This window comes from Trachurus trachurus (assembly GCF_905171665.1).
Source record: "Trachurus trachurus genome assembly, contig: scaffold_81_arrow_ctg1, whole genome shotgun sequence".
In the NCBI taxonomy this organism is placed as follows: Eukaryota; Metazoa; Chordata; class Actinopteri; order Carangiformes; family Carangidae; genus Trachurus; species Trachurus trachurus.
Window position 1 is genome coordinate 185,171 of NW_028155121.1, and position 16,453 is coordinate 201,623.

At 37.2% G+C, this 16,453-nt stretch overlaps 1 protein-coding gene across 1 annotated transcript in view; it reads right to left on the reverse strand.

The window, feature by feature from the left end:
* LOC311008019 (NACHT, LRR and PYD domains-containing protein 3-like) overlaps positions 1 to 9,702 on the reverse strand; it is a gene marked incomplete at both ends in the record, with an annotated part of 38,480 nt that extends 28,778 nt beyond the window's left edge. Inside the window, one exon of the mRNA XM_084001451.1 lies at positions 9,665 to 9,702. Coding sequence (XP_083857577.1) covers positions 9,665 to 9,702 — 38 coding nt within the window. The remainder of the gene's footprint in view (positions 1 to 9,664) is intronic.
* Between the last annotated feature and the right edge of the window lie 6,751 nt (positions 9,703 to 16,453).

Consider the following 16,453-nt stretch of genomic DNA (forward strand, 5'->3'; position numbering starts at 1 on the left):
GCTCCTTCAAAATAAAGGTAGATGTTTGTGTTAAAGCTCTTTCAAAATAAAGGTAGATGTTTGTGTTAAAGCTCCTTCAAAATAAAGGTAGATGTTTGAATTAAAGCTCCTTCAAAATAAAGGTAGATGTTTGTGTTAAAGCTCCTTCAAAATAAAGGTAGATGTTTGTATTAAAGCTCCTTCAGTATAAAAGTAGATGTTTGTGTTAAAGCTCCTTCAAAATAAAGGTAGATGTTTGTATTAAAGCTCCTTCAAAATAAAGGTAGATGTTTGTGTTAAAGCTCCTTCAAAATAAAGGTAGATTTTTGTGGTAAAGCTCCTTCAGTATAAAGGCAGATATTTGTATTAAAGCTCCTTCAAAATAAAGGTAGATGTTTGTGTTAAAGCTCCTTCAAAATAAAGGTAGATGTTTGTGTTAAAGCTCCTTCAAAATAAAGGTAGATGTTTGTGTTAAAGCTCCTTCAGAATAAAGGTAGATGTTTGAATTAAAGCTCCTTCAAAATAAAGGTAGATGTTTGTGTTAAAGCTCCTTCAAAATAAAGGTAGATGTTTGTGTTAAAGCTCTTTCAAAATAAAGGTAGATGTTTGTGTTAAAGCTCCTTCAAAATAAAGGTAGATGTTTGAATTAAAGCTCCTTCAAAATAAAGGTAGATGTTTGTGTTAAAGCTCCTTCAAAATAAAGGTAGATGTTTGTGTTAAAGCTCCATACAGTATAAAGGTAGATGTTTGTATTAAAACTCCTTCAAAATAAAGGTAGATGTTTATATTAAAGCTCCTTCAAAATAAAGGTAGATGTTTGTATTAAAGCTCCTTCAAAATAAAGGTAGATGTTTGTATTAAAGCTCCTTCAAAATAAAGGTAGATGTTTGTGTTAAAGCTCCTTCAAAATAAAGGTAGATGTTTGTGTTAAAGCTCCTTCAGTATAAAGGTAGATGTTTGTATTAAAGCTCCTTCAAAATAAAGGTAGATGTTTGTATTAAAGCTCCTTCAGTATAAAGGTAGATGTTTGTATTAAAGCTCTTTCAAAATAAAGGTATATGTTTGTGTTAACGATCTTAAGGTCAAGACAGAGCTGATCAGACAGACACATGATCATCTTTCTATAAGCACTGATATGGAGGAGCTGTAATCATATTAGGTTACCTGTGTGTGTGTGTGTGTGTGTGTGTGTGTGTGTGTGTGTGTGTGTGTGTGTGTGTGTGTGTGTGTGTGTGTGTGTGTGTGTGTGTGTGTGTGTGTGTGTGTGTGTGTGACCATAGACATATAAAGAGTAGACGCCGCATCGAACGCTGGGCCTATTGGCGCTGACGAGCGGTGGGGCCGCCATCTTGGACCGGTCGCCCGCTCCACTCAGTGTATCTGTTTGGTAGGTGCAATTGATAGTTTCACTAGTGTCAGTGCATTTAATCAATAACTTACTGAACATTATCCCGCCTATTACACGGCGTACGAGTGAAATAATTCATTTGAAACATAATTTTGATCAATATATAAACCAGAGAATCAATTCATATCAGGTCAGAGAGAGAATAAATAAATAAATAAATATTCCATTCACAAAATACAACCAACAGTAATGTTCAATCTTATTAGTGAAAAGTAATCCCCAGAGCCAGCTGTTTTCCATGGTTTTCTGCTGATTAGAACAGAAATAATATGCTGCTCAGTGCTCTGCATCCTGTTACTTCTGCTGCTCCACTGAGTAGAACCACCGCTTCATTTCTGGCGGAGCAGCTGTGTGTCTGTGTTTACAAACATTTAATCCAGCTAGGTGGATTGTTTATGAAGTTAACGAGCTCTGGCCTGGTTACCACGGCAACTCCAGGTGGTTACCACGGCGATAGGGGCCCCGCAGTCTGAGGCAGACAGAAACGTGGAGAAAAAGAGACATTTTCTGCCTCTGCACTGGTCTGGCAAAAGGCTTAGCGTAGATAGATAGATAGATAGATAGATAGATAGATAGATAGATAGATAGATAGATAGATAGATAGATAGATAGATAGATAGATAGATAGATAGATAGATAGGGTTACCCTAACCCTAACCCTAACCCTAGTCTCTTTTTGATATGATATGTTGTTTTTACCTAATTGCCTTGGATGAAATTTGTATGGCTGTTCTAAGTTTCTTTTTTGATATGAAATGTTGTTATATGTTTACTACAGTTTGTAAGTTTCTTTTCCTTGTTGCCTCTGATGAAATGTGTTATCTCTTTCAAGGTGAAAATAAAGATTTTGATATTTGATAAGTTTGTGTGGCACTGCTGTTCTCTGTCTACTACTTTTAACCTGGCTACTGTGTTGAATGAAGTACTGTTAAATCATCTTAGATTGATATTGACTTATAACATGACTGAGTTGGTTTGAATATGTTATTGACCATTATGAAAGTAACCGGTCTCAATAAAAAAATTCTTCAGAAAAACTTTGTCAATAATGCATATATGGAACAGCAATGATTAAAAAAAACATTAGACCTCTTACACTGTAAACCCTAATAAGTTCAGTTAACTCAAAAAAATTGTTGAAACTGATTACATCAAAAATTTTAATTAATGTTGACTAAATATTTTGAGTTAAAAAAGATATCTTGATTAAGTATGCTTTACTTGTAATCTTAAAGCAGATATCAGCTTCACGGCCGTTTCGGCTAATGCTGCGTTCAAGGCAGGCTTTTGAAACCGTAAGTTACAGCTTCAAGTCACAACTACGACTTGGTAGCGTTCCAGGTAACCCGTAGCTCGTGTTTTTACCATCCTGTTGTCTGTGAAAGTTCCCTATAACGGCCACTCGTAACTTCCGACCCGTGAACTCGTACCAGATCGAACTGGTATGACTTCACAGGAAGGAAAAACACAAAGTACGAGTTTCTTTGAACGCACCATGAGTTAGCAGCCCCCGCCCTTGTCAGGCATCAATTGGTCCTCGTGCTACGTCACCACATTCACGCGCATCCCTTGGCTGCACACACAGCCCTTCATGCCGTTCTCTCTCCTCATTGGATAACACTTGTATCCCACAAGGAAAATTTTCTCCTCGGGTTACAGCAGAGCAGAGTGACGGAGAGACTCGTGTTTAGGCTGAAATACTTCATGTAAGTGATTGCTGACGGAAAATAGGACTATTTAGGACTTATATTAACAAAAACATTCCACTGATATCTGCTTTAAGTGGCACTAACTTATGGTAGACAGGTACAAAGTGTCCTCTGTCCCCCAGTCTGGACAGACAGACAGGTACCTAGTGTCCCCTTCAAAATAAAGGTAGATGTTTGTATTAAAGCTCCTTCAAAATAAAGGTAGATGTTTGTATTAAAGCTCCTTCAAAATAATGGTAGATGTTTGTATTAAAGCTCCTTCAAAATAAAGGTAGATGTCTGTGTTAAGCTCCTTCAAAATAAAGGTAGATGTTTGTATTAAAGCTCCTTCAAAATAAAGGTAGATGTCTGTGTTAAAGCTCCTTCAAAATAAAGGTAGATGTTTGTATTAAAGCTCCTTCAGTATAAAGGTAGATGTTTGAATTAAAGCTCCTTCAAAATAAAGGTAGATGTTTGTGTTAAAGCTCTTTCAAAATAAAGGTAGATGTTTGTATTAAAGCTCCTTCAAAATAAAGGTAGATGTTTGTATTAAAGCTCCTTCAAAATAAAGGTAGATGTTTGTATTAAAGCTCCTTCAAAATAAAGGTAGATGTCTGTGTTAAAGCTCCTTCAAAATAAAGGTAGATGTTTGTATTAAAGCTCCTTCAGTATAAAGGTAGATGTTTGAATTAAAGCTCCTTCAAAATAAAGGTAGATGTTTGTGTTAAAGCTCTTTCAAAATAAAGGTAGATGTTTGTATTAAAGCTCCTTCAAAATAAAGGTAGATGTTTGTATTAAAGCTCCTTCAAAATAAAGGTAGATGTTTGTATTAAAGCTCCTTCAAAATAAAGGTAGATGTCTGTGTTAAGCTCCTTCAAAATAGAGGTAGATGTTTGTGTTAAAGCTCTTTCAAAATAAAGGTAGATGTTTGTGTTAAAGCTCCTTCAAAATAAAGGTAGATGTTTGTGTTAAGCTCCTTCAGAATAAAGGTAGATGTTTGACTTAAAGCTCCATACAGTATAAAGGTAGATGTTTGTATTAAAGCTCCTTCAAAATAAAGGTAGATGTCTGTGTTTAGCTCCTTCAAAATAAAGGAAGATGTTTCTGTTAAAGCTCTTTCAAAATAAAGGTAGATGTTTGTATTAAAGCTCCTTCAGTATAAAGGTAGATGTTTGAATTAAAGCTCCTTCAAAATAAAGGTAGATGTTTGTGTTAAAGCTCTTTCAAAATAAAGGTAGATGTTTGTATTAAAGCTCCTTCAAAATAAAGGTAGATGTCTGTGTTAAGCTCCTTCAAAATAGAGGTAGATGTTTGTGTTAAAGCTCTTTCAAAATAAAGGTAGATGTTTCTGTTAAAGCTCTTTCAAAATAAAGGTAGATGTTTGTATTAAAGCTCCTTCAGTATAAAGGTAGATGTTTGAATTAAAGCTCCTTCAAAATAAAGGTAGATGTTTGTGTTAAAGCTCCTTCAAAATAAAGGTAGATGTTTGTATTAAAGCTCCTTCAAAATAAAGGTAGATGTCTGTGTTAAGCTCCTTCAAAATAGAGGTAGATGTTTGTGTTAAAGCTCTTTCAAAATAAAGGTAGATGTTTGTATTAAAGCTCCTTCAAAATAAAGGTAGATGTTTGTATTAAAGCTCCTTCAAAATAAAGGTAGATGTCTGTGTTAAGCTCCTTCAAAATAAAGGTAGATGTTTGTATTAAAGCTCCTTCAGTATAAAGGTAGATGTTTGAATTAAAGCTCCTTCAAAATAAAGGTAGATGTTTGTGTTAAAGCTCTTTCAAAATAAAGGTAGATGTTTGTATTAAAGCTCCTTCAAAATAAAGGTAGATGTTTGTATTAAAGCTCCTTCAAAATAAAGGTAGATGTTTGTATTAAAGCTCCTTCAAAATAAAGGTAGATGTCTGTGTTAAGCTCCTTCAAAATAGAGGTAGATGTTTGTGTTAAAGCTCTTTCAAAATAAAGGTAGATGTTTGTGTTAAAGCTCCTTCAAAATAAAGGTAGATGTTTGAATTAAAGCTCCTTCAAAATAAAGGTAGATGTTTGTGTTAAAGCTCCTTCAAAATAAAGGTAGATGTTTGTATTAAAGCTCCTTCAAAATAAAGGTAGATGTCTGTGTTAAGCTCCTTCAAAATAGAGGTAGATGTTTGTGTTAAAGCTCTTTCAAAATAAAGGTAGATGTTTGTATTAAAGCTCCTTCAAAATAAAGGTAGATGTTTGTGTTAAGCTCCTTCAGAATAAAGGTAGATGTTTGACTTAAAGCTCCATACAGTATAAAGGTAAATGTTTGTATTAAAGCTCCTTCAAAATAAAGGTAGATGTCTGTGTTTAGCTCCTTCAAAATAAAGGTAGATGTTTCTGTTAAAGCTCTTTCAAAATAAAGGTAGATGTCTGTGTTAAGCTCCTTCAGAATAAAGGTAGATGTTTGACTTAAAGCTCCATACAGTATAAAGGTAGATGTTTGTATTAAAGCTCCTTCAGTATAAAGGTAGATGTTTGTATTAAAGCTCCTTCAAAATAAAGGTATATGTTTGTGTTAAAGCTCCATACAGTATAAAGGTAGATGTTTGTATTAAAGCTCCTTCAAAATAAAGGTAGATGTTTGTATTAAAGCTCCTTCAAAATAAAGGTAGATGTCTGTGTTAAGCTCCTTCAAAATAGAGGTAGATGTTTGTGTTAAAGCTCTTTCAAAATAAAGGTAGATGTTTGTGTTAAAGCTCCTTCAAAATAAAGGTAGATGTTTGTGTTAAGCTCCTTCAGAATAAAGGTAGATGTTTGACTTAAAGCTCCATACAGTATAAAGGTAAATGTTTGTATTAAAGCTCCTTCAAAATAAAGGTAGATGTCTGTGTTTAGCTCCTTCAAAATAAAGGTAGATGTTTCTGTTAAAGCTCTTTCAAAATAAAGGTAGATGTTTGTATTAAAGCTCCTTCAGTATAAAGGTAGATGTTTGAATTAAAGCTCCTTCAAAATAAAGGTAGATGTTTGTGTTAAAGCTCTTTCAAAATAAAGGTAGATGTTTGTATTAAAGCTCCTTCAAAATAAAGATAGATGTCTGTGTTAAGCTCCTTCAAAATAGAGGTAGATGTTTGTGTTAAAGCTCTTTCAAAATAAAGGTAGATGTTTCTGTTAAAGCTCTTTCAAAATAAAGGTAGATGTTTGTATTAAAGCTCCTTCAGTATAAAGGTAGATGTTTGAATTAAAGCTCCTTCAAAATAAAGGTAGATGTTTGTGTTAAAGCTCCTTCAAAATAAAGGTAGATGTTTGTATTAAAGCTCCTTCAAAATAAAGGTAGATGTCTGTGTTAAGCTCCTTCAAAATAGAGGTAGATGTTTGTGTTAAAGCTCTTTCAAAATAAAGGTAGATGTTTGTATTAAAGCTCCTTCAAAATAAAGGTAGATGTTTGTATTAAAGCTCCTTCAAAATAAAGGTAGATGTTTGTATTAAAGCTCCTTCAAAATAAAGGTAGATGTCTGTGTTAAGCTCCTTCAAAATAGAGGTAGATGTTTGTGTTAAAGCTCTTTCAAAATAAAGGTAGATGTTTGTGTTAAAGCTCCTTCAAAATAATGGTAGATGTTTGTGTTAAGCTCCTTCAGAATAAAGGTAGATGTTTGACTTAAAGCTCCATACAGTATAAAGGTAGATGTTTGTATTAAAGCTCCTTCAAAATAAAGGTAGATGTCTGTGTTAAGCTCCTTCAAAATAAAGGTAGATGTTTGTATTAAAGCTCCTTCAGTATAAAGGTAGATGTTTGAATTAAAGCTCCTTCAAAATAAAGGTAGATGTTTGTGTTAAAGCTTTTTCAAAATAAAGGTAGATGTTTGTATTAAAGCTCCTTCAGTATAAAGGTAGATGTTTGTATTAAAGCTCCTTCAAAATAAAGGTAGATGTCTGTGTTAAGCTCCTTCAAAATAAAGGTAGATGTTTGTATTAAAGCTCCTTCAAAATAAAGGTAGATGTCTGTGTTAAGCTCCTTCAAAATAAAGGTAGATGTTTGTATTAAAGCTCCTTCAGTATAAAGGTAGATGTTTGAATTAAAGCTCCTTCAAAATAAAGGTAGATGTTTGTGTTAAAGCTCTTTCAAAATAATGGTAGATGTTTGTATTAAAGCTCCTTCAAAATAAAGGTAGATGTTTGTATTAAAGCTCCTTCAAAATAAAGGTAGATGTTTGTATTAAAGCTCCTTCAAAATAAAGGTAGATGTCTGTGTTAAGCTCCTTCAAAATAGAGGTAGATGTTTGTGTTAAAGCTCTTTCAAAATAAAGGTAGATGTTTGTGTTAAAGCTCCTTCAAAATAAAGGTAGATGTTTGTGTTAAGCTCCTTCAGAATAAAGGTAGATGTTTGACTTAAAGCTCCATACAGTATAAAGGTAGATGTTTGTATTAAAGCTCCTTCAAAATAAAGGTAGATGTCTGTGTTTAGCTCCTTCAAAATAAAGGAAGATGTTTCTGTTAAAGCTCTTTCAAAATAAAGGTAGATGTTTGTATTAAAGCTCCTTCAGTATAAAGGTAGATGTTTGAATTAAAGCTCCTTCAAAATAAAGGTAGATGTTTGTGTTAAAGCTCCTTCAAAATAAAGGTAGATGTTTGTATTAAAGCTCCTTCAAAATAAAGGTAGATGTCTGTGTTAAGCTCCTTCAAAATAGAGGTAGATGTTTGTGTTAAAGCTCTTTCAAAATAAAGGTAGATGTTTGTATTAAAGCTCCTTCAAAATAAAGGTAGATGTTTGTATTAAAGCTCCTTCAAAATAAAGGTAGATGTCTGTGTTAAGCTCCTTCAAAATAAAGGTAGATGTTTGTATTAAAGCTCCTTCAGTATAAAGGTAGATGTTTGAATTAAAGCTCCTTCAAAATAAAGGTAGATGTTTGTGTTAAAGCTCTTTCAAAATAAAGGTAGATGTTTGTATTAAAGCTCCTTCAAAATAAAGGTAGATGTTTGTATTAAAGCTCCTTCAAAATAAAGGTAGATGTTTGTATTAAAGCTCCTTCAAAATAAAGGTAGATGTCTGTGTTAAGCTCCTTCAAAATAGAGGTAGATGTTTGTGTTAAAGCTCTTTCAAAATAAAGGTAGATGTTTGTGTTAAAGCTCCTTCAAAATAAAGTTAGATGTTTGTGTTAAGCTCCTTCAGAATAAAGGTAGATGTTTGACTTAAAGCTCCATACAGTATAAAGGTAGATGTTTGTATTAAAGCTCCTTCAAAATAAAGGTAGATGTCTGTGTTAAGCTCCTTCAAAATAAAGGTAGATGTTTCTGTTAAAGCTCTTTCAAATGAAAGGTAGATGTTTGTATTAAAGCTCCTTCAGTATAAAGGTAGATGTTTGAATTAAAGCTCCTTCAAAATAAAGGTAGATGTTTGTGTTAAAGCTCTTTCAAAATAAAGGTAGATGTTTGTATTAAAGCTCCTTCAAAATAAAGGTAGATGTCTGTGTTAAGCTCCTTCAAAATAGAGGTAGATGTTTGTGTTAAAGCTCTTTCAAAATAAAGGTAGATGTTTCTGTTAAAGCTCTTTCAAAATAAAGGTAGATGTTTGTATTAAAGCTCCTTCAGTATAAAGGTAGATGTTTGTCAATGTCAATGTCAATGTCAATGTCAATGTCAATGTCAGCTTTATTTATATAGCACCTTTAAAGGCCGGAGGCCAGCCAAAGTGCTTTACAGGATAAAAGTCAGCAATACAACGAGCAATACAAGCAAAGCAGTATAATAAATGAACAAATAAGCAATACACATGAGAAGAGTAATACAGTATAAATCCAAAATACAGTGACTTAACTCAGCCAAAGGCCAGAGTAAACAAGTAGGTCTTAAGGTGCGTTTTGAAAGTAGCGAGGCTCGTAGCAGACCGCACAGAAAGTGGCAGAGAGTTCCACAATGTGGGAGCCGCAACTGCAAAGGCTCGATCGCCTTTGGTTCTAAGGAAGGATCGGGGAACGTCCAGAACCAACTGGTCAGATGACCTCAGGGCTCTGGGGGGTCGGTGTACATTAATAAGGTTGGACACGTATTCTGGGGCCAATCCATTCAGAGACTTAAAAACAAATAAAAGAATCTTAAAATCAATCCTGAACTTAACCGGGAGCCAGTGAAGGGAGGAGAGCACCGGTGTTATATGCTCGCGTTTCTTTGTCCCAGTTAGGAGCCGGGCTGCTGCATTCTGCACAAGCTGCAGACGGTTTAGTTCAGATTGGCCGATGCCGACATACAGGGAGTTACAGTAGTCTAAACGTGATGAAATAAAAGCATGCATGACTTTTTCAAGATCAGCCCTTCTAAGATAGGGCTTGACCTTGGCTAAGAGCCGAAGCTGAAAGAAGCTGGCCTTGACCACAGAACTGATCTGCTTGTCCAATTTGAACGCCCCATCAATAATAACACCAAGGTTTCTAGCCTGGGAACTTATGTAGGGTGCTAGTGGGCCAAGGGAACTGGCAAGGACCTGGACCAGGTCAGGGTGACCAAATAGAATGATTTCTGTTTTGTTTTCATTTAATTTTAGGAAATTAAGGTCCATCCATGTTTTAATGTCTGCCATGCAATTAAACACTGTATGGAAGGATTCTTTGGAGGTGGCCTTCACTGGTAGGTATACCTGCACATCATCCGCGAAGCAATGGAAAGTGATGCCATGTTTCCTAAATATCGACCCCAGGGGTAGCATATAAAGGGAGAACAATAACGGGCCAAGAACTGACCCCTGGGGGACCCCGCAGGTCAGGGGGGCCACTGAGGAGGAGAACTGCCCTAATTGTACACAGAATGATCTGTCTGCAAGGTAGGATTTAAACCATTCTAGAGCAGTACCTTTAATGCCCACACAGTGCTCGAGGCGTGACAAGAGAATGGTGTGATCTACCGTGTCAAATGCTGCTGTGAGATCTAGCAGCATTAAAAGTGCACAATTACCAGAATCAAGGTTTAAAAGAAGGTCATTAAAAACTTTTAAAAGAGCTGTTTCGGTGCTGTGAAGGGACTTAAAACCAGACTGAAATTGTTCACCAACATTTGCCTGATGTAGGAATTCTTGCAGTTAGGAATTCTTGCAGTTGGTTAAAAACAACTTTCTCTAAGACCTTGGAGATAAACGGGAGTTTGGAAATTGGCCTGAAATTAGAAAGGACCAAGGGATCCAATTTTTTCTTTTTTAAAACAGGCTGTACTGTGGCATGCTTGAAGGAAGCTGGGACGCAACCAGAGGTGAGACACAAGTTAATAAGAAACAGAATAAAAGACCCAACTGAGCTGAAAACCTCCTTAAACAGATGGGATGTAATGCCGTCAGATGGGCAGTTAGCAGGGCGTAGGTGTTGAACTATTTCAGTGAGAGCAGGAAGTGAAACATGCTCAAACTGGTGGAAATATTTGAATTAAAGCTCCTTCAAAATAAAGGTAGATGTTTGTATTAAAGCTCCTTCAAAATAAAGGTAGATGTTTGTATTAAAGCTCCTTCAAAATAAAGGTAGATGTTTGTATTAAAGCTCCTTCAAAATAAAGGTAGATGTCTGTGTTAAGCTCCTTCAAAATAGAGGTAGATGTTTGTGTTAAAGCTCCTTCAAAATAAAGGTAGATGTTTGTGTTAAAGCTCTTTCAAAATAAAGGTAGATGTTTCTGTTAAAGCTCTTTCAAAATAAAGGTAGATGTTTGTATTAAAGCTCCTTCAGTATAAAGGTAGATGTTTGAATTAAAGCTCCTTCAAAATAAAGGTAGATGTTTGTGTTAAAGCTCTTTCAAAATAAAGGTAGATGTTTCTGTTAAAGCTCTTTCAAAATAAAGGTAGATGTTTGTATTAAAGCTCCTTCAGTATAAAGGTAGATGTTTGAATTAAAGCTCCTTCAAAATAAAGGTAGATGTTTGTGTTAAAGCTCTTTCAAAATAAAGGTAGATGTTTGTATTAAAGCTCCTTCAAAATAAAGGTAGATGTTTGTATTAAAGCTCCTTCAAAATAAAGGTAGATGTTTGTATTAAAGCTCCTTCAAAATAAAGGTAGATGTCTGTGTTAAGCTCCTTCAAAATAAAGGTAGATGTTTGTATTAAAGCTCCTTCAAAATAAAGGTAGATGTTTGTATTAAAGCTCCTTCAAAATAAAGGTAGATGTTTGTATTAAAGCTCCTTCAAAATAAAGGTAGATGTCTGTGTTAAGCTCCTTCAAAATAAAGGTAGATGTTTGTATTAAAGCTCCTTCAGTATAAAGGTAGATGTTTGAATTAAAGCTCCTTCAAAATAAAGGTAGATGTTTGTGTTAAAGCTCTTTCAAAATAAAGGTAGATGCGCCATCTTGGAGCAAGATGGCGCCTGTGACTGGCAGTGCCACGGCTCGTCTCCTGCTGTATAGTTTTTTAATGGTCATCTGTACAACATATGTGATCATATCAGCCCGTATTTCAAATGGATGTGTCTCCGCTTTACGGATCTATGATCGGGACTCTCTGGTTCGTATCAAAGAGTCGATGGAGGGCCTGTTTGATACACGGGGCAGGTACAAACAAGCGTTCCCTCCTCCTTTCATCATCGACCCCGACTCACCTGAGTACCTGCTGCTTTGTCGGGTGCCGGGCAAAGTCCGCAGGAAATCGAGGAAAAGAGGCTCGCGTTCCGGAGTCCAGGTCAAGCGAAGACGCGCTGCAGCACGCCTGGGTTCTGCCATCTTCGGCCACGGAGAACGCGCAAGGTGTCTGTGCCGGATCCCTCTCCTCAATGTGTGTGACAGCACATCCACGCCGCCGTCTGCTTGGACCACTATGACAGTCTTGGAGCCTACACAGCGCTGGAGTAGTGGTCAGCGGCTTTCATCGCCTCCACGCTCTTCCGTATTTACACCGGTTCCGGCTCGGTCCAGCTGGAGCCCACGTGACCGATGCCTGCGACCAATCCTGCTGCGCTCCGCGGACACTGCCTCCGTGACGTCATCAACTTTGCATATTGGCCTGTTAAATGCCCGGTCTATTGCAAATAAATCCTTCTCTCTGCACGATCTTTTCACAAGAGAAAAGCTGGATTTAATGTGTCTTTCGGAGACATGGCAGAAAGAGGAAGAGTTTATTCATCTAAATGAACTCTGTCCAGCTGGTTGCACTGCCGTCGGGAAGCCCCGCCCCTGTCGTCGTGGGGGGGGTCTGGCTGTTGTATACAGGGACAGTTGCACATGCAAAGTGACTCAGACCCAAGAATTCACTTCATTTGAGTCTCAGATGGTCAGGGTGGGTTCTTCAAATCCATTCTACTGTGTGTCAATCTACCGTCCTCCTGGTCCTGCTGCTGTGTTCCTGAAGGATTTTAGTGACTTTTTATCCTCCACAATAAAGTTGGAATCTGTTCTAATCCTTGGAGATTTTAACCTTCATGTTGATGACAGCTCATCTTGCTCCGCAAAGGAACTCTTAACATTGACTGAAGCTTTTAATTTTGAGCAACATGTTTCTGAGCCTACACACCAGAAAGGCCACATTTTAGATTTAGTTTTTACTCTTGGCCTGGACATTTCAAATGTGTCTGTACAGGACGTCCATCTGAGTGATCATTGTTTTGTTTTGTTTGATCTGCATTTCAGCCCTGAGCCTAAGCCCTTAGAAGTTAGGTCTCAGAGGCGTGTTATCTCTGCTAATACCGCAGACAGTTTTTCTGCTATGTTTGACCCTCTTTTATTCATGGACTGCCTTGATGTGGACAATTTTATGCACTGTTTTACCAAGCAGTGTGTTAAAATTCTAGATCAGGTGGCACCTGTTAAATCAAATTTGTCAATACAGAAAAAAGTGTGCCCTTGGACAAATGAAGATACCTTGAGTCTGAAGAGACTATGTCGAAAGACTGAGCGTCTGTGGAAAGCCACCAACCTTGAGGTGCACAGACTTTATCTCAGGGATCTTGTGTCCTCATACAATGAGATGGTGGAAAATGCTAGATCGGACTATATTCGCCAACTGATAACAGTAAATAAGAAAAACCCCAAAGTGTTGTTTGACACTATAAATTCTCTTGTATGTCCTGCTGCGCCAGTTACCCCTGTTTTTTGTGAAGCTGACAGCAATGCATTGTTGAGATTTTTTACTGACAAAATTAAGATGATAAAGGAGAAAATCCCTCCCCTTTTGTGTGGAACCCCTGCTGTCACTGAGCCTGTTTCCAGCTTGTGGTCCTCATTTAAGTCTGTGACTCTTGCTGATATCTCTGCACTGGTGACCAAGATGAAACCCTCCTCTTGCTCATCTGACGTCCTTCCATGTAGGCTCTTTGTGAAAGTGTTTGATGTAATTGGCCCCTGGGTCACCAAAATGGTAAACCTCTCTCTGTCTACAGGTGTGTTTCCCAGTACATTTAAGCATGCCATAGTGGAGCCTTTACTTAAAAAGACAGGCTTAGACCCGACTGTCCTAAGTAACTTCAGGCCTATTTCAAAGCTGCCACTCTTGTCCAAGATCCTAGAGAAGGTGGTCTCTGAACAGCTGTCATTATTCCTGGATCAGAGTAACATCCATGAGACCTTTCAGTCTGGTTTCCGCAAACATCACTCTACGGAGACGGCCTTACTGAAAGTGTCCAGTGACATTATGATGTCTGCTGATTCGGGAAAGTGCACTGTTCTAGTTCTCTTAGATCTGTCCTCAGCCTTTGACACAGTTGACCACCAGATCCTGCTGAGAAGACTGAGGGATGAAGTAGGACTGTCAGGGTCAGTTTTACACTGGTTCTCGTCATACCTCTCTGGGCGTAGCTTTAGTGTCACTGCTAACCAAATAAGGTCTGAGTCAGCAGATCTGTTGTGTGGAGTCCCCCAAGGCTCCGTTTTGGGTCCTGTATTATTTTTACTGTATTTGACACCCCTGGGAAAAGTCATCCAGGGATTTCCTGATGTTTCTTACCACATGTTTGCTGATGATATCCAGCTTTACTGTTCCTTCAAGCCGACTGAGCTTCAGAGGCTAAGTTCCTTAGTTCAGTGCTTGGTGGAGATTAAACAATGGCTGAGTGATAACACCCTGCAGCTTAATGTGGAAAAAACAGAAACACTGGTTATTGCCCCTGATGATTTCATTCCAGGGATCAACCAGTACTTGGGTGACTTGGGCCAGTCTGTCAAACCGAGCCTAAGAAACCTGGGTGTTGTGTTTGACAAAGGCATGTCATTAGTGCAGCACTGTAAACAGCTGACCAAAAATTGCTTTTTTCAACTGAGGAAAATTTCGAAACTCAGGAAAATGGTGTCACAAAACGACTTGGAGCTGATCACTCATGCTTTTGTGTCTTCGCGTTTAGACTATTGTAATAGTTTGTTTTCTTGTCTAAACAAAAAGGAGCTGTCTCGCCTGCAGTTAGTGCAAAACTCTGCAGCGAGAATTCTGACTCGCACCAATAGGAGGACTCATATAACCCCTATTCTTAAAGCTCTTCATTGGCTGCCAGTTTCGTCCAGGATCAATTTTAAAATTCTGGTTTTAACATTCAGAGCTTTGCATGGCCAGGCTCCGCCTTACATCAGCGATCTGATCCAGCCTTACACCCCAACTCGGGCTCTGAGGTCTGTGGATCAGAATCTGCTGATGGTGCCACGCACTCGTTTCCGGACCAGAGGAGACAGATCCTTCCAGGCTGTCGCTCCCAGGCTCTGGAACGATCTTCCGCTCTCTCTGCGTTCAATGGAGTCTGTTGACTCTTTCAAAAAGCAACTAAAGACCTATTTATTTGCTCATGCTTTTGCTTAACTGTCTGGGGGCTGCTATGATTGCCACCTAGTTGTCTTGGCCTTTTAAACTTAAATTTGTATGTACTTTTTTGACTGTGTATTGTTACTGTTTTGTTTTAACTGTGAAGCGCCTTGTGACCCTGGTCTGTGAAAGGCGCTGTACAAATAAAGCTTACTTACTTACTACTTACTTACTATTAAAGCTCCTTCAAAATAAAGGTAGATGTTTGTATTAAAGCTCCTTCAAAATAAAGGTAGATGTTTGTATTAAAGCTCCTTCAAAATAAAGGTAGATGTCTGTGTTAAGCTCCTTCAAAATAGAGGTAGATGTTTGTGTTAAAGCTCTTTCAAAATAAAGGTAGATGTTTGTGTTAAAGCTCCTTCAAAATAAAGGTAGATGTTTGTGTTAAGCTCCTTCAGAATAAAGGTAGATGTTTGACTTAAAGCTCCATACAGTATAAAGGTAGATGTTTGAATTAAAGCTCCTTCAAAATAAAGGTAGATGTTTGTGTTAAAGCTCTTTCAAAATAAAGGTAGATGTTTCTGTTAAAGCTCTTTCAAAATAAAGGTAGATGTTTGTATTAAAGCTCCTTCAAAATAAAGGTAGATGTTTGTATTAAAGCTCCTTCAAAATAAAGGTAGATGTCTGTGTTAAGCTCCTTCAAAATAAAGGTAGATGTTTCTGTTAAAGCTCTTTCAAAATAAAGGTAGATGTTTGTATTAAAGCCTCTTCAGTATAAAGGTAGATGTTTGTATTAAAGCTCCTTCAAAATAAAGGTATATGTTTGTGTTAAAGCTCCATACAGTATAAAGGTAGATGTTTGTATTAAAGCTCCTTCAAAATAAAGGTAGATGTTTGTATTAAAGCTCCTTCAAAATAAAGGTAGATGTTTGTGTTAAGCTCCTTCAGAATAAAGGTAGATGTTTGACTTAAAGCTCCATACAGTATAAAGGTAGATGTTTGTATTAAAGCTCCTTCAGTATAAAGGTAGATGTTTGTATTAAAGCTCCTTCAAAATAAAGGTATATGTTTGTGTTAAAGCTCCATACAGTATAAAGGTAGATGTTTGTATTAAAGCTCCTTCAAAATAAAGGTAGATGTTTGTGTTAAAGCTCCTTCAAAATAAAGGTAGATGTTTGTGTTAAAGCTCTTTCAAAATAAAGGTAGATGTTTGAATTAAAACTCCTTCAGTATAAAAGTAGATGTTTGTGTTAATGCTCCTTCAAAATAAAGGTAGATGTTTGTGTTAACGATCTTAAGGTCAAGACAGAGCTGATCAGACAGACACATGATCATCTTTTTATAAGCACTGATATGGAGGAGCTGTAATCACATTAGGTTACCTGTGTGTGTGTGTGTGTGTGTGTGTGTGTGTGTGTGTGTGTGTGTGTGTGTGTGTGTGTGTGTGTGTGTGTGTGTGTGTGTGTGTGTGTGTGTGTGTGTGACCATAGACATATAAAGAGTAGATGCCGCATCGAACGCTGGGCCTATTGGCGCTGACGAGCGGTGGGGCCGCCATCTTGGACCGGTCGCCCGCTCCACTCAGTGTATCTGTTTGGTAGGTGCAATTGATAGTTTCACTAGTGTCAGTGCATTTAATCAATAACTTACTGAGCATTATCCCGCCTATTACACGGCGTACGAGTGTAATAATTCATTTGAAACATAATTTTGATCAATATATAAACCAGAGAATCAAT